At 47.8% G+C, this 24926-nt stretch overlaps 1 protein-coding gene across 8 annotated transcripts in view; it reads left to right on the top strand.

Moving 5' to 3' along the window:
• Nucleotides 1-24926, top strand: part of KCNMA1 (potassium calcium-activated channel subfamily M alpha 1) — a 683439-nt gene that overhangs the window by 483290 nt on the left and 175223 nt on the right. For all 8 annotated transcript variants that reach the window (XR_013996758.1, XM_081105313.1, XM_081105315.1 and 5 more), the window contains exons 10-14: nucleotides 2201-2311; nucleotides 4846-4951; nucleotides 7026-7108; nucleotides 10840-10909; nucleotides 16524-16679. Coding sequence is in view for 7 of the 8 variants with exons in the window: in XM_081105313.1 (XP_080961439.1) it covers nucleotides 2201-2311; nucleotides 4846-4951; nucleotides 7026-7108; nucleotides 10840-10909; nucleotides 16524-16679 (526 nt within the window). In the remaining variant the exon portion in view is untranslated. The remainder of the gene's footprint in view (nucleotides 1-2200; nucleotides 2312-4845; nucleotides 4952-7025; nucleotides 7109-10839; nucleotides 10910-16523; nucleotides 16680-24926) is intronic.

Here is a 24926-nt window from a genome sequence, read left to right on the forward strand (position 1 = left end):
CAGGGTGGATGTTTAGGCATCTCTCTGGCCCTCTCGTTGATTTGAGTCCAGCTTTGAATAATAACCAGGTTTATGCTGGTGCAGAACTGTGGGCTTTGCAGTGCCTGGGGCAGGAGCTGGCTGGGGTATTAACCCCTCCGTTCCCTCATCTGCTGAAAGGGGGATAAGAAGCTTGTCCTGGATCACACGTCCTTCGGGGCAGAGCAGGGAATCAAATCTGGCTTCCTTTCACGGGCCTGTGGAGGGGCCCGTACCTTGGACCATGCTGGCCTTGTTCTCCACCAGGAAGTTTGTGGGCAGAAAGTATCAGAATCGCCCCCACGCTGCCCCGCTGTCATTTGTGGAGAGGTCGGGAGGGAGGTCCTGTTTCTCAGTCATTTTCTGAACACACTTGGCAAGTTCACAACCAGAAATCTTACTGAGGTCACGCAAATTCACGTGCAGCCTGTTTTGTCCATATATGTGCACATATGCTGCAGCAAGCATGTTAAGGTATGACGTGATAAAAATGCATATAATCCAAGTGTTTCATTCACATCATGTACGCAGGCATACTGTGTATTTTAGGAAGGTGCTGTTTGTACGGGTTTTGAGCATAGAATTTGGATGGGTGGTCACGGGACCTCCCTCACCCCGGCAGGCCCGGGCTCGAGCACAGTGATCTTGCTCACGCGTGTCCTCTGAGGAAGTCACTGACACTCCTCCCTCCCCGGATGGCCTCTGGGCTCCGATCGCTAAGTGCAGCTCCGTAACAATAACAGTCCATAATGGAGATATTATTAACTGCACCGCGCGTATTATTGATTTACTCTTTGTTCTGCATCATTATCCTTTCACCAATGAGTTTACTGCATTATTCTCACATACTTAGTCAAGCACCAAATTACAAGGAAAGGGCAGGCTCTTGTAATGGCATCTAATGGAACAGTGCATAAGTGATCATCATGCCTCCTATTATGAGCCGCCTCCAGCCAATGCGCTTTCCGCCTTATTGCAGTGTGCACAGAGCAGTTATGGAGTGCAAGGGGCCGGGCCATTTTACATTTCCCCACAGAATTACTGTGCTGCTTGTCCGCCACGTGCCCATGCCTCACGGCCCAGCCAGGGATTCAGCCTCTGTCCCCCTCGGCCCGAGGCGCACAGGGATCTGGGCTGAATCCCTTGAGACAACCTCTCTACTTTAAGCCATCGGGTTTCATCTGTACAGCCAGTCCCGGCACTGGCACTAACTCTTGCACCAAAGTGCTTTAGTCCTGACCGATCGAGCACCTTGTAGTGACTGTAAGTGGCCATAGTATAGCCTGGTGTCAAAGTCAGATTGGTCCAGGAGCCCCGAGATTTTGGGGGGGACTCTTGTTCCCACAGTTCTGGAAGAGGGGCTCCTCTCCTCAAGGCCAGCCACCGTTTCCAGAAACAGAAGTCCAAGGCCCCTGGGACAAGGCAGACGATGCCAGCGTCCCCTCTTCCTGGTTTCTCCCCATCTTGAGGCTGATTCCTTTGGCTCTCGGAGACATCCGCAGTGCCCCAAGGAAGCAGCTGCCTGGGGACACAGGTCTGCGGCTGATCTCCCATTCCAGAGGCGTCCTGTCCCCATTTAGCCCTGAGTAATGCTCACTTACTGTAAAGTGTTACGTGCCCCCATTGTTGGAGGAGTTATGGCGGAAAAATGCAAAATTTTCCTTTTTACTGCTTATGGCCAACAGAGCCCATAACGTGTCAAGCCGCACATTAGCCACCCTGATAAAAGTTCGCTTCCTTACACACAAAATCATCGTTTCAGCAAGATTTGTTATCTCATTACCTGATAAGCTCTATGTCATAAACCAAGACTCATTCAGTAAATCTCCCGGGAGGACACTTTGTGGGCAGAAAGGGAGAGATAGGAATCTGCAAGGGACTTGATAATGCAGCGTTTAAGCGCGAGCATAATGTCACTTATTGTTAAATGCATAAAACCACTTGGCCAAACGGTTGGGCTTTAATAGGATTTTGTGCAGCATCAGGTGAGACGCCATATGCCTTTTCTGCCGAGGAGCACCTGCCAGCACCGCCGCTTTGCCTCGCAGCCTCTGGGGAGGGGAGCGGGGCCCAGGGAGCCCCGGGGGCGATGCTTTCCTGCGGCTGCGCTTTCTCTGTCCTGCTGGGCATGGGTGCCTGGGTCACGCTGGGCCACCTCATCTAACCAGCCTCTCCCGTTCAGGCACATTGTGGTCTGTGGACACATCACTCTGGAGAGTGTCTCCAATTTCCTGAAGGACTTCCTGCACAAGGACCGGGACGATGTCAACGTGGAGATCGTCTTTCTTCACAAGTAAGAGGCCCCTGTGGTTTCGAGACCCTCCACCCAACAAGATACCCAGAGGGGGCACCCTGAATGTCTGCAGGAGTGGTGTTGTGGGGGCCGCACTGGGGGGCAGGGCAGAGTTGAATGAGACACAATCCCTGCTGGCCTTATTGGAGAGGAAGACCTGAACCAGTGGAAAGGGAGTAACACACTAGCTCAGTGAGAGCAGCACCTGCCTCTGTGAAGGTCATTCTGGCAAATAACAGAGGAGTTTATTATGGGTCACACACATCATTACTGTCCCCTCAGCTCCTGGATCTCTGGGATCCATGTGTGTCCCCAGTGTCGGGTGTGGAATGATGAGCGGTATGAGGTGGATACCTCATGAGTTCAGGGGTGACATAGCGACCAAGGAAGACATAAACATAACAGGAAGCAGGTGTAAGGTACTAATAGCCACAGCAACTGTGGTTCCCAGAAATCTTCAGTGGGGGACCCTGTGCTCGCTGGTCACCATGTATACAGTCCCTTCTTTAACCAACAGAGGGAGCAAAGTACATGCTCTGGATTCCAAATACTTGATCTGAATCCTGCATCAACCAATTACTTTCTGAACCTCTCTGGGCCTCAGTTTCCATATCCATAAGATGGGGAGATCATCATGGTTTCTACCTACATCCTTGGGCTGTTGTGAGAATGAAAAGAAGTAATCCATGTAATGTACACAGAGCAGAATCAGGCATGCAGTAGCTGCTCAATCCATGTTAGCTACTATTGTGAAATATAACATATATTAGGTCACATAATTAATTTAGAAATTATGTCTTATTATATTTGATTTACAGGGGAGGAAAGGAAGGTATCTCCCTTCTGCTCAATATTCTTGAGATTTTAAGCTTTGTCTCATCCCCTTTAAGTAAAAGGTAGTCTGCACAGGGATGGAGAGTTGGGGGGCTCAAGCATGTTGACATGCGTTGTCCCATCTTCTTTTAGAGATGGGCCGTCAAGGGGCCAGCCTTAGCCATAAGTTGCTAGAGAGACAAAGTTTACATGTCGGTGTTGGCTCGGTATGGGGTTGGCCACTCAACACTCAGTCCTGCTCCAAGAGCCCACTCTGGTTGATCTCCCTCCAAGCTCCCATTCTGTGCAGCTTCCTCCTTCGGGCATTTGTTCACCAACACCAAAGTGGTCACCAGGTTTGAGCACCAGTATTTTTCTTCTCAGCACCGGCTTCTCTAAGTTCTGAAAACACTGGCCAGGCCATGGGCCCAGGAGCAGAACCCACAGAACAGTTCAGAGCTACCTGCTGATTCCCAGTTGTGGGGCCCGTCTTCTCTGAGCCTTTTAGAAGGTTCAAGAGCAGTGTAGTGTGTAGGTCTGCCCTCATGTTGGCTGCACATTTCAAGATGAGCACATGTGTGACATGAGAGCACAACATTGATCCTACCTTCACTGACTGAAGTCAGTTTCACCAGGTGGCAGACTGGCCTGGGAAGTGTCCCCCACTTCGTGCATTACCTGGGGAGCTTCAGGAATGAAGCATGATCGTGCTGGATCTGGGCGATGGGAAAGATCTGTACAGGCAGCTCCTCTTCTCTCACCCAGGGCTTCAGTCGGAATCAAGTTGGCTTCTAATGCTTAGGGTTCCCCTGTGTTAGTGTTAGGGTTCCCCTGTATCCCCAGCATCGATTCTTTTCAGCATCATAGTAGATGGCCCAGTTAATTAACCTCTTGAAACTGTGTTAATAACATACCTTTCTCTAGGGTTTTGAGGTTTAAATGAGTTAATACTTGCAAGTGTTTAGAATGGCATCTGCCATGCAGTAAATGCTCAAAACATGACAAATTATTAAGACTAGGCACTTAGTAAATGTTATTCGTGTTGACTAACACTATCCCTGGCACCAAGTAGGTTCTAACTAAATATGACCTCCCAGTGCCTAGTATAGTACCACGTAAAGAGTAGGTTTGTTCATCTCTGCAGAATGAATGAATGAATGAATGAATGAATAGGTCAATCAGTGTTTTAATCTTTGTCCTCCAATGGAAAGATGTCCTTACAGCTCAGTCCTAAGAATGATGAATAGTGTACACCCCTGTGAATCAAGAACAGTACTGCGAGTAAATGAACTCTGGGTGTGGCTGCACAGAGGTGACATTTTGGGGGATGAGGAGTCCATGGGGTGGAGAAGCAGGGAAAAGGCTTTAGGTGGAAGGAACAGCACTGCCAAGGGAACTTTGGCTAACCCTGATGTCACAACCTCAGTTTCTCTATTTATAAAATAGGGATTCCATGCATAATGAAGTCGAAGACATTTCACCCCATATGCCTCAGACTCAGTAAAAGTCTGGGCCTGTTTATTTTACCTTGGTATTCGGTTTGGTTCAGGTAGGTTTTATCTCTCTTGAGTGCAAGCCTTTATTTATGACAAGTTTGGGAGCTGCTTTGAAGGAGAAAGCCCTTTCCCAGGTCCCCCTCTGTGGAGTCAAGAGAAGGGGGCCTGGAGGCTGCAATACCTGCGTCTGTCATATTAATGGCTGTTTCTTCTCTCCCTGCACAGCATTTCCCCCAACCTGGAGCTGGAAGCTCTATTCAAACGACATTTTACTCAGGTGGAATTTTATCAGGGTTCAGTCCTCAATCCACATGATCTTGCGAGAGTCAAGGTAAGAAGGAAGGAGCGACCTCTGCTTTTCCTCCACCTAAGTGGGGGGCACTTGACTCAGTGGTGAGGGGACATGCCTCCCAGGATGGCTTAAAGTCACCCCCCAACCCCTAATGAAAGAAGTCAGATACCACCACCTTAGTTGGCATCACCCTTGCATAGGTCCCAGGGCTTGGTTTTGCTGGCACCTGCTAGACCACCTGTGAGCATTCCACACTTGAACTACTTGGAGCATGGAACTTCCATTGCTAGTTCCCTCCGTATCAGTGCTGCTAAAAGAAGCAGACTAGTTGTGTGGACTCAATAGTCTCCCATACAACATAATAATCAAGCTGTTCCCATCTTGAATACTTAAATAGGACTCACTGGAGCTCTGAAATCTACTATTTATATCAGAAAGGAACATTAAGGGTAAAATCCTATATAATAAAAGGCTAATATGCAAATAGACTGAACGAAGGGACGGCCGGTCGCTATGTCATGCACTGACCACCAGGGGGCAGACGCTAAACACAGAAGCTGCCTCCTGGTGGTCATTGCACTCCCACAGGGAGAGCGCCACTCAGCGAGAAGCTGGGCTCACCGCTGCTGAGCATGGTGGCGGTGGCAGCACTCAAGATGCCCGACTGTGGCTTAGTCTCGCTCCCCTGTGGGGAACAGACCTAAGCCGTCAGTAGGATATCCCCCAAGGACTTCTGGACTGCAAGAGGGCTCAGGCCGGGCTGAGGGACCACCTTGAGTACACAAATTTCATTCACTAGGCCTCTAGTCTAAAATAAAATTGTTACCAAGCCATGAAACATTTTGAGCTTCCTTCCTTCCCCCACCAAAAGACTAAGGTGTGGAACTAAACATACAGGTATCTGATACTACTTTGTAATGGGCTAATTTTTCTTTCCAGCACCTGCTAAGGTAGAATCTTCTTAGAAAGCCCTTCTGAGGCTTATAAGGGGATAGGGTACAGCAAAATGGCCTCTGCCACTCTACTCATTGCGTACTGATTTTGTAAACATGCTCAGTGTTTGCACAACAGTAAGTGTATATTGAAATTGTGAAGCCACTGACATCTTAATGCTAACTGCAGTCACCACACCATTCAGTAATCATGTAATGGGCAAACATGAATAAGCCAAAAGGACTTGAGTAAATTCTCTGGACTATTAAAGAAAACCAGAGATACTGTGATATATGATGGAGGAGACCAACCTTCCCTCCAAATGCAGAAGGGTCTGCTAAGTACAACATGCCAAGTGGGACAGGCTGCAGGCCTGCACCAGCATAAGAATTCTTACGGAGTCCAGTTCATCTTAATTTTCCCCAGATTATGGTTCAAGTTATGGCTAATGTGGAAGCTCATGAGAACATGGTTATTGTTTTTGGACCTGATTTCGATGTAGGCAATTATTAGCACTACTCACGAACCCCTCAAAAAAATAAACTATTTGGGGCTCATGTCCAGATAAGTTAGTAAGTTATAGTTTGAGATCTTCTGTAATACATCACTTCATACATACAGATGTGTTGTCTTTTGAATATCTGAATGCTAATTGGATACTGAACAGCACTGATTCAGGACTCTCATTTCCTTTTGTTTGCCAGATAAGATGTGAAAAGGGTTAGAGGAAGAACGTTGGAGTCTAAATGACTGTATCTCCAACCCCTCAGTTATCTTGGTAACCTGAGTGGATGGGGTTAGCCCACCTAACTCCATTTGCCACCTGGAAAAATTAGGATGGTGGTGGGGAAAGGAGGTGGGGTGGTTGTGGGGCTACTAAAAAACTTAGTTCATTGTTCTTTAAAGAAATATGAGAAGCTCACACATAAGACTATGCAAAATGAACAGTATAATTACTAAGGTACATGCTGTTCCTTCCAACAGCAACAAGATGAATTGTTTATATCATAACAAGACTTAGCAACCTACACTTTTGACACAAACTATAATCTCTCAGGATTCTTTTTAAAAAATTCCTTGCAAAGCACCAGGTTCCCCAAGAGCTTTAAACAGTGAGAGCCTGCCACCAAGCCTGGCTATTTATGTGCTTGTGTCTGTGGTTTTCCTTTCGGTGTCTTAGATAGAGTCAGCAGATGCGTGCCTCATCCTTGCCAATAAGTACTGCGCAGACCCCGACGCTGAAGATGCCTCCAACATCATGAGGTAACCTCTGGGGAGTGGGGCGAAGGCTCTGGGCTCTGTGGCCCACTTGCTCCCCTTTGGGTCCTCTACATCATCTCGTCCATAAACTACCTGCATAGGCCTGGTGGGTCGGGGGAGCTGAGGCTGTGCTGGGTGTGGAGGGCAGTGACATAAAGCATAGTCCATAGGAAGTTCGTCCGGAGAAGATGGGAGCTCTGGGTCTTGCGTTTGAGATCCTTTAGACAGGACCAAAAGGAAAGGTAAATTTAGATGGGAATGACCTGAAGTAAGGTGCCATGTTTCCTAAGAGGGAATGGACCTGAGATGCCTAAATGGACCGGGGATGTGGTCTTGTCTCGGGACCTTTCGAAACATCTGGAGATGTTCTTAGTTGTCATAACTAGGGGTGTCGTCCTGCTCATGTCTGGTGGGCAGAGACCAGTAATGCTGCCCAACGTTCTATAAAACAAAGGCCAGCTGCACACGGGAGAGAATTGGTCTGGCTCCAAATTTCAACAGTGCCTGGGATGAAGCCCCATCTTAGAGCTTTCCAAGTGTGTCTGTAGCACATGGCTTCATTTCACCCCCAAAGAGGAGTTTGTTCTCCAATTATTTTGTTGCAACCCATCTCCCTGGGTTACAACACAAATAGTGTTGTTTACTGAAAACTTTCTCAGTGCTTTTAATACTAATATGAATGATAAAAATAATGTGCTCTAGAGAATTTCTCAAACCTATTTGACTACAAGGCCCCTCCCCCATTTTTACAGAACATTTTGGGGGGCCACTCTTTGGAGAACACTTCCCAGGACCCTTCCTGCAAACGGGCTGAGCCTATGAGAGGCCATTTTCTGCCCAACTCCTACTCCTTACTGTTTCAGAAGAAAACTGTTGTTCTGTTTTTGTTCTTTGCATAGACCCATATCCAGACATATTGTGGCTATGAGATGCCTAAAAGGTTAAGGTATGTTGCTCCAGATAATTAGAGCCCTTTTGAAATCTTACCCCCTGTAGCATAAACTGCAGAGTAGTTAAGACAGCTTGGAAGGGTAAAGAGAACCTTCTGGAGAAGAGATGACCTAAGAGAAAATATGTCACTCCCACTGTATTCCCAGGAACTCTTACCTAATTGTGAACAGCCATCTTCTGGGTTGAGACAAAGATTCCCTTCTCCCTGCAGCTTGGTTTACTGTGTCCTGGGAATTTGCCCTGACTGTCCCAACATGGGGGCTTGGGAAGTTGCCTTTGCATCATCACAAGACTGGAACCTCCTTTCTGTGCCTTTAATCAGCGGCCCCAAGTGACACGTGCTTTCCCATCGGTGAGGTGGGGGAATTCCTCCATGCTTTTCGGATGAGAAAGGCCTCCCCTCAGCATCTGGTCCTAGTGCCTGGCAAGCAACATCTGGAGCAATGTTCTCTTTCCACTCGCTTTTCTTTGGCAATATGACGAGTGCAGTTGTTTTAAGGAAGTTGAAGCGTGAGCTCTTGTAAGCATCGGGCTTGCCAGGCTGCAGGAGATGGTGGGGTGAGGACATGCTCCCACACCTGGGTCCATCCCCTCACTGGTCACAGCTGGAGAGTGACTACAGCAGCCTCGGTTAAGGTGGCTCAGGCTGCCCTTTCCTTGAACTGGGATTTCACTCCTTCACCACGTTTTTGCATCATATGAAGTGATACAGATGTAGACTTTAAGGAACGAGGCTTTGTTATCTTTAAAATTTCATCCAAAGTATCAAAAGAAGATGAAATTTAATGTGTTGACCCCACAGACAAGTTTGAGGCTAGCACTACCTTTATTATTATTATTTTTTTGCCTTCAAAAGTGACTAATTGAAATGATAATAGCCTTGAAATGGACATTTTTCTTCATCACAATATCTCATAAAAGCCCTGACTGTGATAGGGTTAATGTGAAGACATATTGGTTACCAGGGCGATGGGCATGATGCCAAGGCATAGAGATTACTGGGCAAAGGTAGTATCAGAAATGTAACTGAGCCATCCAGAACTAAGGCCCAGGCAGCACAAGGAAATGGGAGGCTCGGGGTTAAAAATGGGCTCTGTCTTTCCCTTATTTGTATAATCCTCCTTCCTCCTTAATTTAATGAGACCAATCTGCCCCGTTTGAAATTAAAATGTCAAAGATCCATTTGAAATGAGCTAATGCAGAAAACTGGCCGAGGCTGTGAACTGAATTCAGAGGGCTGACAGAGGCGCCAAGTCCTTGAGTTATAAGCTTGGGCCAACACAAGACTTTTTCAAAAATAAAATGAAATCCTTCAAGTGCAGAAGCCCAGGGTGAACTTGTGCAGGAGAGGCTGACGTGTGATCCGTTTCCTAAGTGAACAAGTTGGAGCTTTTCAGACACAGCTGCTCCTGGCCGCCTCTCTCCATCGTTGCACGACACAGGGATAAAGGGCAGGGTTTCTGGGTGGGAAGTTTGTGGGGGGTGTCACCATAAATGCACTTGCATTTCTGATTAGGCTCAGGCGGTGGGCCATTCCGTGGAATTCCATTCTTGAGCCTTCCCTTTCACAGAAGGGAATGTACAGTGTCACCTCTGACAGAGTCCGTAATGACAAAAACCATAACTTGCACGTGGAGAGAGCTTTTAATGATTTCAAAGCATTTTCACATCTGGTCTTTCATTTTGCTGCTCAGACCAAGCCTGTGAAATAAATAAAGCAGGTACTGTTGCCCTCGATGTCCAGATGAGGAAACGGTTACAGAGAGACCAGGGATTTCCTGAAGGTCACCAGTTCACCAGGGCACTAGCTGGGACTGGAGTCCAGGTGTTTATATTCCTCTGCCCCTCCCCTGTTAGCACATAATTGTCAGGGGGGTCATGAGGAGGCCCAGGCGGGGGCTAATACTGAGTATGGACTGAGGGCAGTTTGGAGGGATTTTGTACTAGAACTCCAAAAGCCCTTACCCCTTATTCCAGGGCTCCTCAAACTACAGCCCGTGGGCCACATGCAAATATAAATATTGTATTTGTTCCCGTTTTGTTTTTTTTACTTCAAAATAAGATATGTGCAGTGTGCATAGGAATTTGTTCATAGTTTTTTTTTAAACTATAGTCTGGCCCTCCAACGGTCTGAGGGACAGTGAACTGGCCCCCTGTTTAAAAAGTTTGAGGACCCCTGCCTTATTCTAATCAGGTCAAAGTCATCATTTAGATGCTATTTGCCATTGAAGGCTAAGTCAAGAATCCCATCCTGGGAGCCAAACTTAGAAATCATTTCTGTGAGTGGCCATGTGTGTGGCAATTAGAATCATTTGTCGGGTTGCTTGTTTGATCTATCACTGTTGCCTCAAATTATTACTTGGAGAATTGGATCCACAGCAAATTGTTTCTAGGCTGTTCCCCAGGGTATGAGATTGCAAACCTCCTTTGGCCCCATAAATTGAGTTTGCTTTCTTCAGATGCCTATATAGGCAACACACCTTGACCCTGGCCCCAGAACCCCCTACCCCCAGGACACACATACTCACATACCACAGGCTCTCTCTTCTTTTATGCCCAGGACACTTCTGTGGCCATTTTGTGGTTTCTTTTTCACACTACCACGAATATGGTAGTGGAAACACAATCTAACTTGGCCCCATGCCTGCAACCCCTCAGGATGGCCCTGGATGCTGACCCCATAGTCACTCTATTGGGTTGTGACTAATTAATCAAATGAATCTTCCCATCAGACTCTGAAGTTAAGGTAAACCCTGCCTCAGCTTTCGCGTTTTCTTTTTCAGAGTCATCTCCATAAAGAACTACCACCCGAAGATAAGAATCATCACTCAGATGCTGCAGTATCACAACAAGGTAGGAAGTGAGAGCCGACTGAGGCTCAGAGATGCATATGGGGGTCTAGTCTCTTCTCCCTCGCCGTTCAGCCAAACACATGTGCATACGCATGCACACACACTTGCACACACACGCACACACTCATGCACACGCACACATGCACACAAAACAAAGCAATCCACAGGCCTGAACGAAGTGGTTGGTGGGTAAACCCTCCTTGGGACATTGCTTCTGTCCAAACACCTTGTCTGCAGTTGGCCTCTGGGAGGAATCTCCTTCAGGTGCCGATTCATTCATTCAGGAAGCACCCGTGGGACCCTCAGGTTCAGACTATTGCTGCACTCAGATCCCATTGCAACACTTCCATTTTTATGTGCTTTACTAATTTCCTCAGTGTGTGTTTACTGAACACCTACGAGACGGTCAGCATTCTGCCTGACCCCTAACCCCATGGAGGTATAGCAGAACAGATGGCCTGTTTTGTGCACTCAAGGATTTAGTCCTTAAGGTGTAGAGAGTGTCCCAAATAGGGCTCTTCTGACACCAGGTGAACCTGGGGGAACAGAACACGCGTTGGGTGGGGAATGTGGGACATGGCATTCTCAAATTCAAGATGAGAATTGCCTGGTTGAATTCAGGCAGATTAGAGTAAAAGTAATGGAATCTTCCTAGTGTTAGAGCTCACAGGGGGATGGGGAAGAAAACGAATGCTGGACTCTGCGGTGTTTCCCAGAGCCCAGTGGCATTCAAAGGCAACGCTCCTCCACTCGAATGGTCATTAAACTCCCAGGAAAACAGCTTTGGGGGAGGGAAGGTGGCACCTTTGTCTGTTTGATATGGAACCAGTTATCCCCTTAATGAGGCTGAGAAACGAGGCTGGGCAGTACCTGGAACCAGGTGTCCTGTGTGAACAGAATGACTCCCTGCTGGGTTTTGAGTGAGTGTGTGACCATATTCCCTACAAAATAGGCAGTCAGGTTACCCAGAGAAGACCCCGCTCTGCCAAATGCACCGGTGCCACGCCATTATTTCTTAATTGCTGGCACGGGCTGCCCCATTTTGCTGTGTGGAAGCCCATCAGAGGCTGTCACTGAGTGTGGCCTGCTGTCGGTGACTGGCTACCCTTGGCGCTGCTGCCCCTGCCAACCGTTGCCCGACCCTCGACAGGTGGTTCCACTGCAGAAAGTGTTGTGCTGCAGCCAGAGGGCTTGGTGGTGGGCACCCAAGGTCACAGTGCCTTGTTTGTCCCTGGAAAACCCAAGGACACTGAAGAGACACAGTGAGGATATTGGTAACCCGCAAGCATCAATTTAGAGACGTTTTTTGACAGTCGCCCCTGTAGGTGGAGGTGGATTTTCTTAGCAAGGCTGTAGCTGGTGACAGCTTCTAGGGGTAACGAACTCTCCTTCTTCCATTTGAGATTTGAAACTGTATTTAGTGTGGGAGTGCTTGAAGCCGTTGTTTAGATTTTGGGCTGAATTCAGATTGAATAGGAAAATTAATGTTGTATGTTTACAAAGGGTTGTCAGTTCCTTCCCTCCTGCTTCCAATGAGTGCTGATAAAGCATCTTCAAGACATTAAGGAGGATTTCAGCTGTGATTCCTGTCAAACTCCAAGCGGCTCCATAGACCCAGGGTCCAGATGGCACCTGGTCAGTGTTCACATGGACACGGTGAGCTCAGGGTCTCCCACAGACTCTGCACTGTGGCTCTTCAGGAACAACAGTGAAGGTGTCAGCTGATCCGTGATTATTTGCTTAAAACACACTTTATTCGAGCCACCCCAGCCTGTGTGGGTTTAGAGTTAGGCAAACATCACTATGAGATTCTGCCCTGGAAGATCAGTAAAGTTTCCAGGGACAGAGCGACTGGACACAGGGCCTTTCCTCTCTCATTGCCTTTCTCTCTTCCAGAGAAAGAATAGAAAGACCAGTGTTCATTATTAGTTATCTTATTCCTTGCAGAATTGCAAGCATTCTTCCCCTTGCTTTATAATTTTGCTCTGTTTCCTAAGGTCCTCCTACCTACCCTTTCAACATGTTTTTCTCCACCTTCTATTCAATATTCTTCTTCTTCTTTCGGCACTTTCTCTTCACCAGAGATCTCCACCCATGAACACTTGCTTTCAGAAAGAGCCTGGTATGTGTGTATAAACTTATGTCACTGTCAATATATTGCAAGGGATAGTTAATTCCATAATTGGATGCCATGCATAAAATATAAAGGCTCTCAATCCCCTGTGATGAAATGATACTGGTATTCTAGGACCTAGAGGGACGTAGGGAGACTGCCTGCTTTTTCTCCATGTAAACCTGCCCCTGAGTTTGTTATCATAATAATCTCAGACATTTGTGTTATATTTAATGGTTTTACAAGAGCTTTGACATCCATTCTGTCATTGAGTCCTCATCTGACCATCTGTGCATTTCAGCATTCAGTGTGACTTCAGACTGGGCCTCAGGCTCTGACTCAGAGCCGCTCTGCAGGGTACAAATAATGGTCACTTGGCAGCTAGTGAGCTAAGGGACAGAGCTGCCAACTACCACCTTCTCTTTACACAGAGCCACAGCCCACCGAACCAAACTGTGGCTCTGTAGAGTAGGACTCATAGAAGGATTGATATTCTCCAAAGTGGGTCTGTTTAATATCACTAGAATCCATGGAGGGAAACACTCACAGCCTAGCCATCTCTGAACATGGAAAGTCTGTGGCCCAGGAAATGTTCTAATTCGGGTGTCAGTGGCTTGAGCCTCTTCAAGGAAAGAATGGTTTATGACATCTTGGAAAGGTGTTACTCCTGATGAGCTAGCTCTTACTGGATTTCCTCCCCCAGCAGACTGTAGTGAAAGGGTTCTTTTCTGAACTTGAAGCTGAGTCCTGCTGGCCCGATGGACATGCAGTTCTTTGAGCTTCCTCCTGTAAACCCTTACACTTGGGCAGTCATGACAGAGTGTTTCCTCTGATGTGACCTCTTTGCTCCTCATGGCGGCTTCTCCAGTTTTATGTGCAGTGAGAGATGGGACTGGGGCTGGGATTCATCTCTCCTGGTTTCCCAGGATGAACTGTCTTACGTTCCTTCTTCTTGAGATGATGAGTGGCCGAGTACAGACCCTGCCCAGCAGGTCTACTTCTCTAGGTTGGAAGGATTTGCCTCTGGGCTCTCATGCAGCAATGCTGGCCTTTCCACCGGGCCCCGCTGCCCTCAAATGAAAAAGGACAGAGTGGCCAGACACCAAGAATTCGAATTCCTGGGTCAATCTCCTGTCTTTGCTTCATGCACACAGAAATCCCTGGTTCCAGGCTTTGGCACATCCCTTGTGGCTTCCTGCCCTGCGATTGCAGAAGATACTGGGGCCAAGAAAGGAAGCCCGAGAAATGAGACTCATGCCTTTCCTCTGTAAACATGGAAACCATGTCTAAGGAACTCAAACCAGATGGGCACATGGGGGACCCCAGGCCCGGACTTCATACCCTGGATGGCACCTGGGGATGTGAGAGACCCTCTTGAAAACATTCTGTGTGTTTGTTTGAAGGTGCCATGAAGGTTATCTAGTGTCTGTCTGGGGCTTGATGACTTGATTGTTCATGACTTAGCTTTGATTTTCCTCATTCTTTTCAGGTGCTATTAATGCAAATTAGTATTTTTTCTCTTAGACTGTTATGTTATTCTCTATGATGCTAGAGAAGTAGAGGGGAAGGTGGCCTTCTTTGGACAGTGAAGAGTAGGGAGAGAAATGGGATAAAAGTCAGGGCTAGTTCTGGATCGAGGCTACGATGTGTGGACAGTCTCTGATACTCAGCCTGAGGGAAATTGCCATCCTCTGTGGCCCACACGCGGGGCTGTCTTAAAAGTGCTGTCATCAGTACGGATGCAATCATCTCTCCCAGGAATAGACTCCCGCTGGGTTAGGATGCACGCAATTGCCATAGAACTGGATTTTGCAAGAAGGCATTTCATAAGAGTGGTGTTTCTGAAAGCAGAGCCTGGAGCCTGAGGGCCCACCCTTTGTTTCCACAATGGAGTCTTCTCTCTCCTTCTAATACAGCTGCCTATGTTGTCCCAAGAGTGGATGGAAGCCTTGTTGGTGCTCCTCCTGTTTGCAGAGAAATCGTCATTTCAGGGCCATGGAGTCTGGCATTGGAAGACCTAGGGGTTCTCTCCTTGCAAAGCAAGAGGTCTTTCTGCTGAGACTTGGACACTTACTGAGTTTTAGGGACAGGTGCCCTGCAGTGGAGGCAGCCTTCTCCATCTCTTAGACAAATTGCATCCTCAGAAAGTTCCTTTATAAAACAAGCCAACATTACTGCTTGCAGTCCCAATTCTGGCTCCTGGAACAAAACAAGACAAGCCTAATGTCTCCATCACAGCAGCAGCTCTGCTACGGCGAGAGCTTCTTCAGGCCCCACGCTGCTGCCCCTCTACGTTGTGCTTCAGAAGGGGTTGTCCAGAACCGACACCTCTCTTCGTGCTTGTCATGTTTTCTCTGCAAGTGATGCAAGTGGTCAGCTTCCCTCCTTAATCGGACGGTTAGGCTGGATCAGGTTTTCTGGAACCAGCCTGACCCTTTCACATCAGAATGGAACCTTCGTTTCCCTCGACCTGGAGACCATTTCTAACAAGCAGGCCCTGGCGTTCTCTGCGATTTCTCACACAGTTGGCCTCTCTTTGGGGTTTAGTTGCCCACACACTTAAGTTTTTTCCTTTCTGTTCCCTCATGTCTGCTGCCAAGTTAGGTCTTCTCATTTTGAACTTATAGAATTGATTTTTCTCAACCTAAATGCTGTACTTGACATGAAGGCCTTTAAAATCTTTTCTGGTTGACACCCCCCCCCCCGCCCCCCCCCCCCGCCCCTTTTTCCAACTCTGGAGAACTTTTGAATCCTGATTCTTCCAACCAGCGTGTCACCTATGACTGTGCTTCATGCCGCTTAAACAGAACTGGCTGAGCGCGCTCTGGGCCCCGATCGCAGTGCTGACCTAACTGTTGAAGAGGATCCGTCCACCTGCAACAGATGGCGACATGTGCACGCTGTGATTTGCCCGGTGATTTAGGGCAGTGCTTCTCAAAGTGTGGTCCCCAGCTCAGCAGCTCGCATCACCTGGCCCTTTTAGCAATGCAGATTCTCCAGCCTCACCCTACACAGGGGATCGGGAACAGTGGGGAAGGCGCCAGCAACGTGCTTGTTCAAACCCTCCAAGTGGTTCTGATGCCCACTCAAGCTTGGGAGCCACTGATCTGGAGTATTGGGAAGGCAGATAAAATGAAATCTGAAGTACACAGGCATTGGATAGTATCAGAGTCTATTTGAGGAGCCAATGTATGAGCAACGTAGTCAGACATCCTAGTAGCACGGGCCTATGTCACAAGAGGGATTTGCCTCTGGACTCGATTTGGCTAAAGGACAAACCCTAGGGGAGGCCTCTGGCTTGGTAGGTACAGAAGCAATTTCCAGGGAGACTGGAGTCTGATGAGGAGATTTTAGTAAAACACCAAGCACCCGACCCAGGCCCAGGGAAGAAAGGACGATTCTGGATCACCCTGCAGCTAGGCAATGCTGCGTTTCCCAGAGGAGACTTGAAACAATTGAACGTTTCACAAAGGAAGGTCTCATAACTGTTTCCTTTCCACAGGCCCATCTGCTAAACATCCCGAGCTGGAACTGGAAAGAGGGTGATGATGCAATCTGCCTCGCAGAGCTGAAGCTGGGGTTCATAGCCCAGAGCTGCCTGGCCCAGGGCCTCTCCACCATGCTCGCCAACCTCTTCTCCATGAGGTCATTCATAAAGGTAACGTCTTGTCCTATTAGAGCACATTAGCCCCGGATTCAATTTGTCGTGGGGTTGAGTAGAGAGCACAGCTTAAACTCAAACCAGATCGACGGGCTTCAACCACTTTGGTTGAGGAGAAATTCCTTGTTACGGATTTGGGCAAGAGGCCAACTTCTTTCAGAATTATGTTTTTATTTTTATTTGGCACATCCACGGCCATTAAATGATTGTTCAAAGCACAATCCTCTCTTTTTTTAGATAAACCACATGTTTATCTATCAACAAAGCCTCCGCTGTTAAAACAAAAATATGATTTATATACATTCCATATGGCACCAGAGCGCCTAAAGAAAAGAATTATCATTTTCCTCTTTTACATCAAGTGGCTGGTGGACCTCTCACTGTGCGGATAAATGTAGACCATGTGTTTGTGCTGAAGCCCAAACCCCAACAACATAATTCATTTATTTATTTCTGCACAATCAAGGAGGCCAGCAGGGCTGACATGCCACGGTTATTTGAATGGCGAGTGAAACGATGAACTGAGTCCTCAGCAGTGGTGCCCTTTCCGCCGTGAGCTAGGCGGTCTGGGCATGCTCATCTCCTTGTCAGCCGTTCATGCCACAGAGCTCCCTGGGCAGCCCTCTCGTGGCCCCTGCCTGCTGGACCTGCCTCTCTCCTCTCCGGCCAGGCCAGGCATGTGTCCGGGACATTGGTTGAGGTTCCAGGCTCCTACTTAGAGGGTCCTTGGAGCTCAGGAGAATGAGAACGCCAGTTCTTATCCTTGGATTGTTCTCAGCCTCTACAGGCAAGGTGGCCGACCGGTGCAGTGAAGCTTGTCTAGTTTGGGTCTCTGATTTGGCATTGGTGCCGGTTAGCTCAAGATCTGGGCTTACATTGCCCTGCCTGTTACTCATTTCTTCACATTCACCTTCCTGAGTTGGTAGTGGTTGAGACGGGAAGTTAGTGAGTCACCAGGGGGCCAAAAGCTCTGAAATCAGAGGAGTGAGCCCTCCAGCCTTCGCTGCCATTGTTGCCACACCCACTACCAGAGATAAGGTCTGGGTGGAGTTGAGGAGGGGGACCTGGATGCAATGAGAGGGATGGGTGGGGAGGATGGGGATGCAGGTGATGGACTAAAACTCTGTATCAGTTCTCATCTCCGGCCTCCACGGGTTGTTTGACTTAGAACAGGATATTTTCTTAGGCCCGTACCTGCTGTTCCTACCTCACTGACTTTATTTAGCCACTTTATAGTTAATATATTCCTCTATGGATAAGAACAAATTGCCTTGGAGTCCCTTCAGTCACTTTAGCCATGGCTGCCTTGATTAAAGAAATTCTTCTGGCCTCTACGTGCCCAAAGACCTGCAGTTCACTGATGTCCTGGCTCAGACCCAGCTCACAAGCAAGACATCGCATTCCTTTAAGTGGCTCCTTCAGTCCAGGCTGCTAGTCCACTGCCTGGAGGAAGCAGAATGCGGCAAAATGGCGGTGGCAGGGCAGTCTGTGTGGCAAGCTCCTGCCAGATGTAAGCTGGTGTCTCCCAGGCTCTTCCATTCAGCACCAGGAGCCCAGGCCCAGGACTGTCACCAGGAGAGCTCCTCTGGCTTGTCCATCCAGCTCTGGTGGTTTCTTCTGTAGGGAGTTTCCCACAGGCCTAGGCTTGAGGCCCGAAGGCCTGGCCTCCGCTCCCTGGTGCTGATGTAACCCGGCCTTGGCAGGGCCCCGCTGCACACGGGCCATTGACATGCGTATGTTTTGATTTTGTGGTGCCGGCGTGAAACTAGAGCCACCTGTCAGGAACATGAGTAAAGTGGATGTGACGCTGATTCTGCGGGGCTGTTACCAGCGGGGAGAAGGAACTTCTGTCCAGCTTCCCGTGAGACCCCGAGGGCCTTACCTCTGTGCGGAGGACGACCCTCCAGCCCAACTCAGCCCACTGCCAAGTTCCTATTTAGGAAGAGCCTGTGGGAGAGGCCGGCCCGGCCCTGGTGTAACTGAAAACACATTTCCCTCCCGGGTTATGTTTCTGTGTTGCTTCTGTCCAGAGCCAGACCTCTGGGTTTGGGGGTAGCTCTCTGCATTTGACCCTGTGACATTCACGTGGTTTTTGTGTTGGAATTCACTAAGCGCATGACCTGGAAATAGCGAGGCCTCCAGTCACCTATTTCTCTCGTTAACAATAGGACAACCTTAAGCGCATTGCCCCCATCCCCCTTCTGCAGCGTCATCTCTGCACTTGCCCTCAGGTCCTCTTCTGTCTCCTTTAGTTCATCACAAATGCCACAGTGACGTTCTCCTTGGAAAGTTGTACATATTCTCTCCCATTCCAGGGGTGCAAAGCCTTCCCTTGTTTTTATTTGGGGGCAGATGAAAAAGGAAATCTATAAATGGATTATTGTTTACAGAAATTGCTTCCTTCCCCGGGGTCCCCCATGTCCTACTCAGAGAATCCATCAGCACTTCCACGGGGACAGGCAGTCCTATTGGGGGGAAGGAGATCAGATGGGGCTTGACAACACTTGATCCCCTGAGCATACTTAGGGGTTCTGGAAGCCACAGGTGGGGTGTGAGCTCACCTCCCCCTTGCCTGGGGCAGGTGCAGTGTCTTTTTCTTGGTTCGGCAGCAGGTACTGTGTTCAGTCCCTCCTGAAAGAAGAAGGAAGAGGGAGGAGACTGAAACAGGGATGCTATATCACAGGCACATGACATTAAAGCCAGGACTGCAAGTGAAGGTATGAAAGCTCAAAAGAGAGAGGGCTACTGGCGGAGCAGTCACAAAAGAGACCCAGCCCAGGGGCACCAGGAAATATGGGGGAGCACTCTCTTATCCATATCCTTCAGCAGCGTCCCTTTCAAAGAGCCTCACCCAGGGCCCCAAATCATTGCCTCTGAAGGCCTAACTCCCATACTGGATATGTTATCTCTGAGTAGATCTAAAATTTTGGAAATCTGTTTATGTTTTTAGCCCACATCTTTGGGGTAATGATTTTTTTTTTAAGTTTGCACTTAATTTGTTTCACTTGAGGCATGCTTTCTGCAGTTTGCGATGTGCTGGGATTTGTTTAACAAATCTATGCTAACTCTATAGCCAATTCCTTTATGAAAGGAGGCTCAGGTTGGCCACTCAGGGGGACCTCCAGCACCGTGGCTTGTTGCTAGTGACAGGGTAAGCATTTTGTCCACGACACCCAGTTTCTAACCTAGAGTTCTTTTAAGGAGTGAAGGCAAATGTTCTGGTTCCTGTGACTTACCAACGTCTACATTACCCACCAGGCCTGGAATGTCCTGCTCATTTACCGCCATCTGATCTCCCGCCACCTGCCTTCAGGTTCAAGGGAGACTCCCTAGTGTCTTCCGTAAGGGCCAGGGCAATGAGCCGAGGTAGCCTATCTTCCCCGCCTCGTCCCTGAATAAGTGGCCACTCTTCTCCTCTGTTTGGCTTCCTCACTGGAATGTAACTGAAGATTCACTGATTTATTTATTATTTATTTATATATTTTTTGGGTTTTAGAGTCTTACCATGTCATAGTTAACTTTCTCTCCAACATATCTGGTTACAAGTTGGGGCTTGACCTGCTATTTTTGTGAATTGTGCTATTATTCTGACTAGGATTAGCTGTCCTTGGACATGATAAATTGTGTGTGGGGGTGTTGTGTGTGTTCAGAGGGTGATTAATTCTTAAAATTTCTTTTAGGTATACGCTAAGTCTTGAAATTGAGCACATTTAAATTGTTTCCAGGATTGCCAACTATTTTAACTCCGCTAATCTACCATTTTATATACACACACACACATACACATACACTTTCACACAGCTTGGAACATGGCAGGCATTCTGTAATTATTTCTTGGTTGGATAAATCAGTTATGAAAATGGAGAAACTATGTAATATGCCTTTTAAATTTTTCCCTATTTTATAAGATTTGGAATTGTGGGTGAAATTTACTTAATTTTGATCACAATGCAGCCTCCTTCGTCATATTTCCTATTTATGAATGAGCAAGCACTAGGGAAATCCCTTGTTATTCAGCTTGTATCTTGGCTGAGGTGGCTTTGCTGGACATAAAAACCATTTGTTCATTATTGTTATTATTATGTTGAGATAAGCTTTCAGCAATACATAATCCTAGCAATAATTGTAGCCAAGGGAATCATTTTTAATACTTTTATTTTGGGCTATGTTTATGTGTGTGTATGTGTTTGAATATATGCGTATATAAAAACATGGTTTAGGAGCTGGATATATAAATCAAGAATCTTTAATAATAGCTGAAGTTTACTAGGTCCTAACTATGTGCCAGCCCTCCGCTGTGATTTATATGCATTATCTCACTTAATTATTGCAATGACCCTACCCAAACTTGGCACTCTTATTAATTCCATTTTAAAGTGGCAGACACTGTGGGTTAAGGCAAGTTGAGTGGCCTGCATGAGGGCATAAAGTTGGAACGAGGAACTCAGTTGTTCGAACCCAAGCAAACTGGTTCCAGGACCAAGAGGAAATAGAATCAGCGATAAGAGGGAACCTTAGCTAGTGCCTTCATCTTGGCACAAATCTTAGCTTTCTGTAATTTATTTTATGGGAACTGGATTCAGTAGAGTTTCCCTAGGTACCTACCACACTCTAGGCAGTGTGCTAATCAGACTGTCAGACTGGCTACGAGGTGCTGAGAAGCTTCCAGAAGCTTCTGTTCCAATTAGGTTGTGTGGGCACATGTTTGCACAGCCCCATCCTGTGGGTCTTGTTGGCCTTTCTCCCTGGCATCTCTGCAAGGGCAGAGGTCACAGTATCAAGGCAGATGAGGGGTTAGCCTAGTGTGGGATGAGTCAGGGTGGGGAAATGAATAGGCTCCCAAGACTAAACTGACATAAGGCACTGCTGTACTTGGGGGTAAAGCCAATTGGCTTAGGTGGGTGCTTCTGGGAGACAACAAGCAATTTCTATTGGCTGGTGGGTGTAAGCTCTGCAGACCAGGGGTATTTATCCAGGTGAGGGAGGTCTGCTAGAAGCAGGGCTCCACTCTGTGTGGAGGCGGGGAGGCTGATGAAGGGCTCTCTGAAGTGGGATCAGGGCTCCGACTGGTAAGGCGGGGACCAAGATGGCTTTCAACTTCCAGGAGGGAACACCAATGCCAGGATAGAGGGTTTGTCTGGCAAAGTAAACACACGTGATGGGAGTTAGATAGTGAGACGCAGTTGTTGCTTATTCCACACACGGACAATGTCACCCTAATCACAGATGGTGTCCCTACAATGGACCTCTACAAATATCCTCATCAGTGGAAAGTGGCTCCCAATACAATTATACTCACTTCCTTCATAATCTCATTTATCCTCTTAGTTTCTAGATATATAGATGAAACCCACGCTTCCATCTCCATCCAGACCTCTCTCTTGAACCCAGTATCATCTATTCACCTGCTACGCAACATCTCTATTTGAATTTCTCATCTCTCAGACTTACTTCATCCAGAATAGAATCCCTGTTGACTATAAACCTGTTTCCTCCCATTGCACCGTTGGCTATGCCATCATCCATTGCTCAGACTAAAAACTTTGCAGTCACCCTTGACTCCTTTCTTTTTCTCCTGTACCACATTCCCTTCAGCAGGAAATCCTCTTGGTTCGACTTTCAAAATATGCCCAGAATCTGAGCACTTCTCATCACCTATGTACTCACTATCAGCTCCAAACCACCATCCATCATCTCCTAGTGCATCAGCCTTGTAACTGGTCTCCATGCTCAGACCTTACCCCTTCCTGCCCTCCTGTCTGTCTCCAATAAAGCAGGCAGAACAGCCTTCTAAAGCATGAATCAAACCCTGTCATCCCCGCATAAACCTCTCCAGGCATCCCACTTACCAGAACAAAGTCCTTGCAAAGGCCTTGAGGTTTCGGTGGCCTCACCGGTCTCTCCTGCTCCTCAGTGGGTCACACTCCCTTCAGCTGGCCCAGGGCTTTGCGCTGGCTTCTCCCTCTGGCTGGAATGCGCTTCCCCTGGGAGCTGCATGGCTCCCTGCTATCAAAGCCTCAGGTCTGCTCAGTGTTAAGTTCTCGGTGAGACCTCTCTCTAAAACATTAGAAATAAATTTTAGAAAAGGGATTGAAAACAAACTTTTAATTGACACATAAGATACAAACATAAAGTGTGTATCTAATAAATGGACAGCTAGTTAAATATCCACAAAGCCAACACCTAGAGAACCAGGACCCAGAGTCAGAAACTGCACATCATTGGGACCCCAGGAGCCTCTTTTTGTGTCAGGCGCTGGTGTGCCAGGGTCTGCTCTGGGCTGTGTGGGGAGAATTGGCATCTCCGCAGCCGGCTTCTCCAGTTTATGAAGATGGCGCACCTCTACTAAGGGGCTGCTTTATGATTCCACAGTTTTCCTGGCAAGTGCAGGGAAATCAAGAAGAAAGTGAATACGCTCCTGCATTGCTTTGGGGCTTCTGAGGCACCTACAGGGAGGAAATGCACTAATTCACATTCTCTAGGAAGGACCTAGATGTTCTTTGTTTCGTGGGGGTGAATGAGGTTTCCGTGTGGAAAATACCGGAACTGCATTTTTAAAAGTTGCACCACTGTCCCCTCCACACCGCATACATCACATCCTGAGCTGCACTCCCGCAGGCTTTGCACTAATGGCACTTTCTGTCATTGCCTCTTTTCCCTGGAACTGTGTGGGCGCTGGGAAGCCCCAGCATCTAGCACAGCCCCCGACTCATGACAGGGCCTCACTGCTGTTGAATAAAGGCGTACATTGGCCTCAGCCTCGCCTGGCCTGTCTTTGATACAGACAGCTGGGTGGGGCCCGGACCAGCAACTTATACTTTGGGGTGATTTGGGTGCTGAAACGTCTTCTTCTGCTACTGTGCATGGTTCTCTTGCCAGACGGAAGAGCTTTGACTCCATGTACACTTACATGAAACTTGGCTCCATGAAACTTTGACTCCATGGAGCTTGGAATTCAAAGCGCTATAATCCTTGGCGGGGACGTGTGGAGGCTGGTTAGAGTTGGTTATAAACCATTCTGAGTGGCAGAAAATCCAGGCAGGGTGCTGCTGGAATTCACACACCATAACAGAAACCCTTGCCTTGAACCGAACCTGCGAAACCTCAGCGTCCCATCCAGGCGGACAGCATTGGGCACCTCCTTTTCTGCCCCTTGAATCTCCTCTCAGTGGCTCTCTTGCCTCCCCCGCCGCCCTAATGGCTAACGCCCACCAAAGGGAAAGCACTTCCCTGAACACGGTTTCAAATGAAGAGAGACTTAATCCATGAACTGTTAACGGGGATTCCGTTCCCCTCTGGCCCTGGTCATTTCTAGAACATTGAATTAACCAGTTCTCAGACCTTTACAAATTCTCAAGGCAAACATTATTAGCAAAGAGAAGCCCGTACCGCATGTTAGAAGATTGCCAGAAAATGTCAATGGGATTTCTGGATAAAACAAAAAAGGGTGAAACTCCTCCTCCCCATCTTCTCCCCCCCCCCTTCTTTCCTCCCCTCCTCCCTCTCTCCCTCCCCGCCTCCCTCCCTCCCTCCCTCCCTCCCTCCCTCCCTCCCTCCCTCTCTCCCCCTAACATGATTAGAAAGTCATTTCATGTGTCTTAAGTGTTTGGTCAATCAAAGGCAAATGTACATGATTGATGGTGACAGGGAACACATTTAACTCATTATTCTTTACTTTGCAGCAAAATGATTTGTGTAAACTGTCTGCCTAGCATTAAAGGTAAAACAAACTTAGAAACCCCAAAATGTTATATATTTGTCTAATATTTTCCTTTCGGTTTTATAGCTGTAATCACATATGGATTCTTTTATTTGGCACTTGGCATGGACTGAACACAGGGGAGGGTAGCCAGAAAGATTACATAACTTACCACAGCCGGTGCCCATGAGGACGGAGCAGACGCCACAGTGACCAGCACGCACCATGAAATCCAGAGGCTGCCACTCACCCCGGCCCCTGTCAGCTGCCAGGATATTGTCATTCACGTGGCACAACGCTCTCTTGGCCAAGCCTCTGGCCAAACATCAAAATGGGCTCTTTCAGGGATTATCGGCCTTTACCTAATTGCCTGCATTTCTGAGCACACCTGCGTGTCCACAGGCTGAGTCCTCCTGGCTGGACCACTTCCTATTTCTAACTTAGGTATTATGGGTGCCACTCACCGTCTGTGATTTTTCAAGCCAAATCTCAAAATGCTATTAAGCCATTAGGAATAAAATCTCAGGTTCCCTTATTATAATATT

Source organism: Myotis nattereri, assembly GCF_964212035.1.
Source record: "Myotis nattereri genome assembly, chromosome: 13".
In the NCBI taxonomy this organism is placed as follows: Eukaryota; Metazoa; Chordata; class Mammalia; order Chiroptera; family Vespertilionidae; genus Myotis; species Myotis nattereri.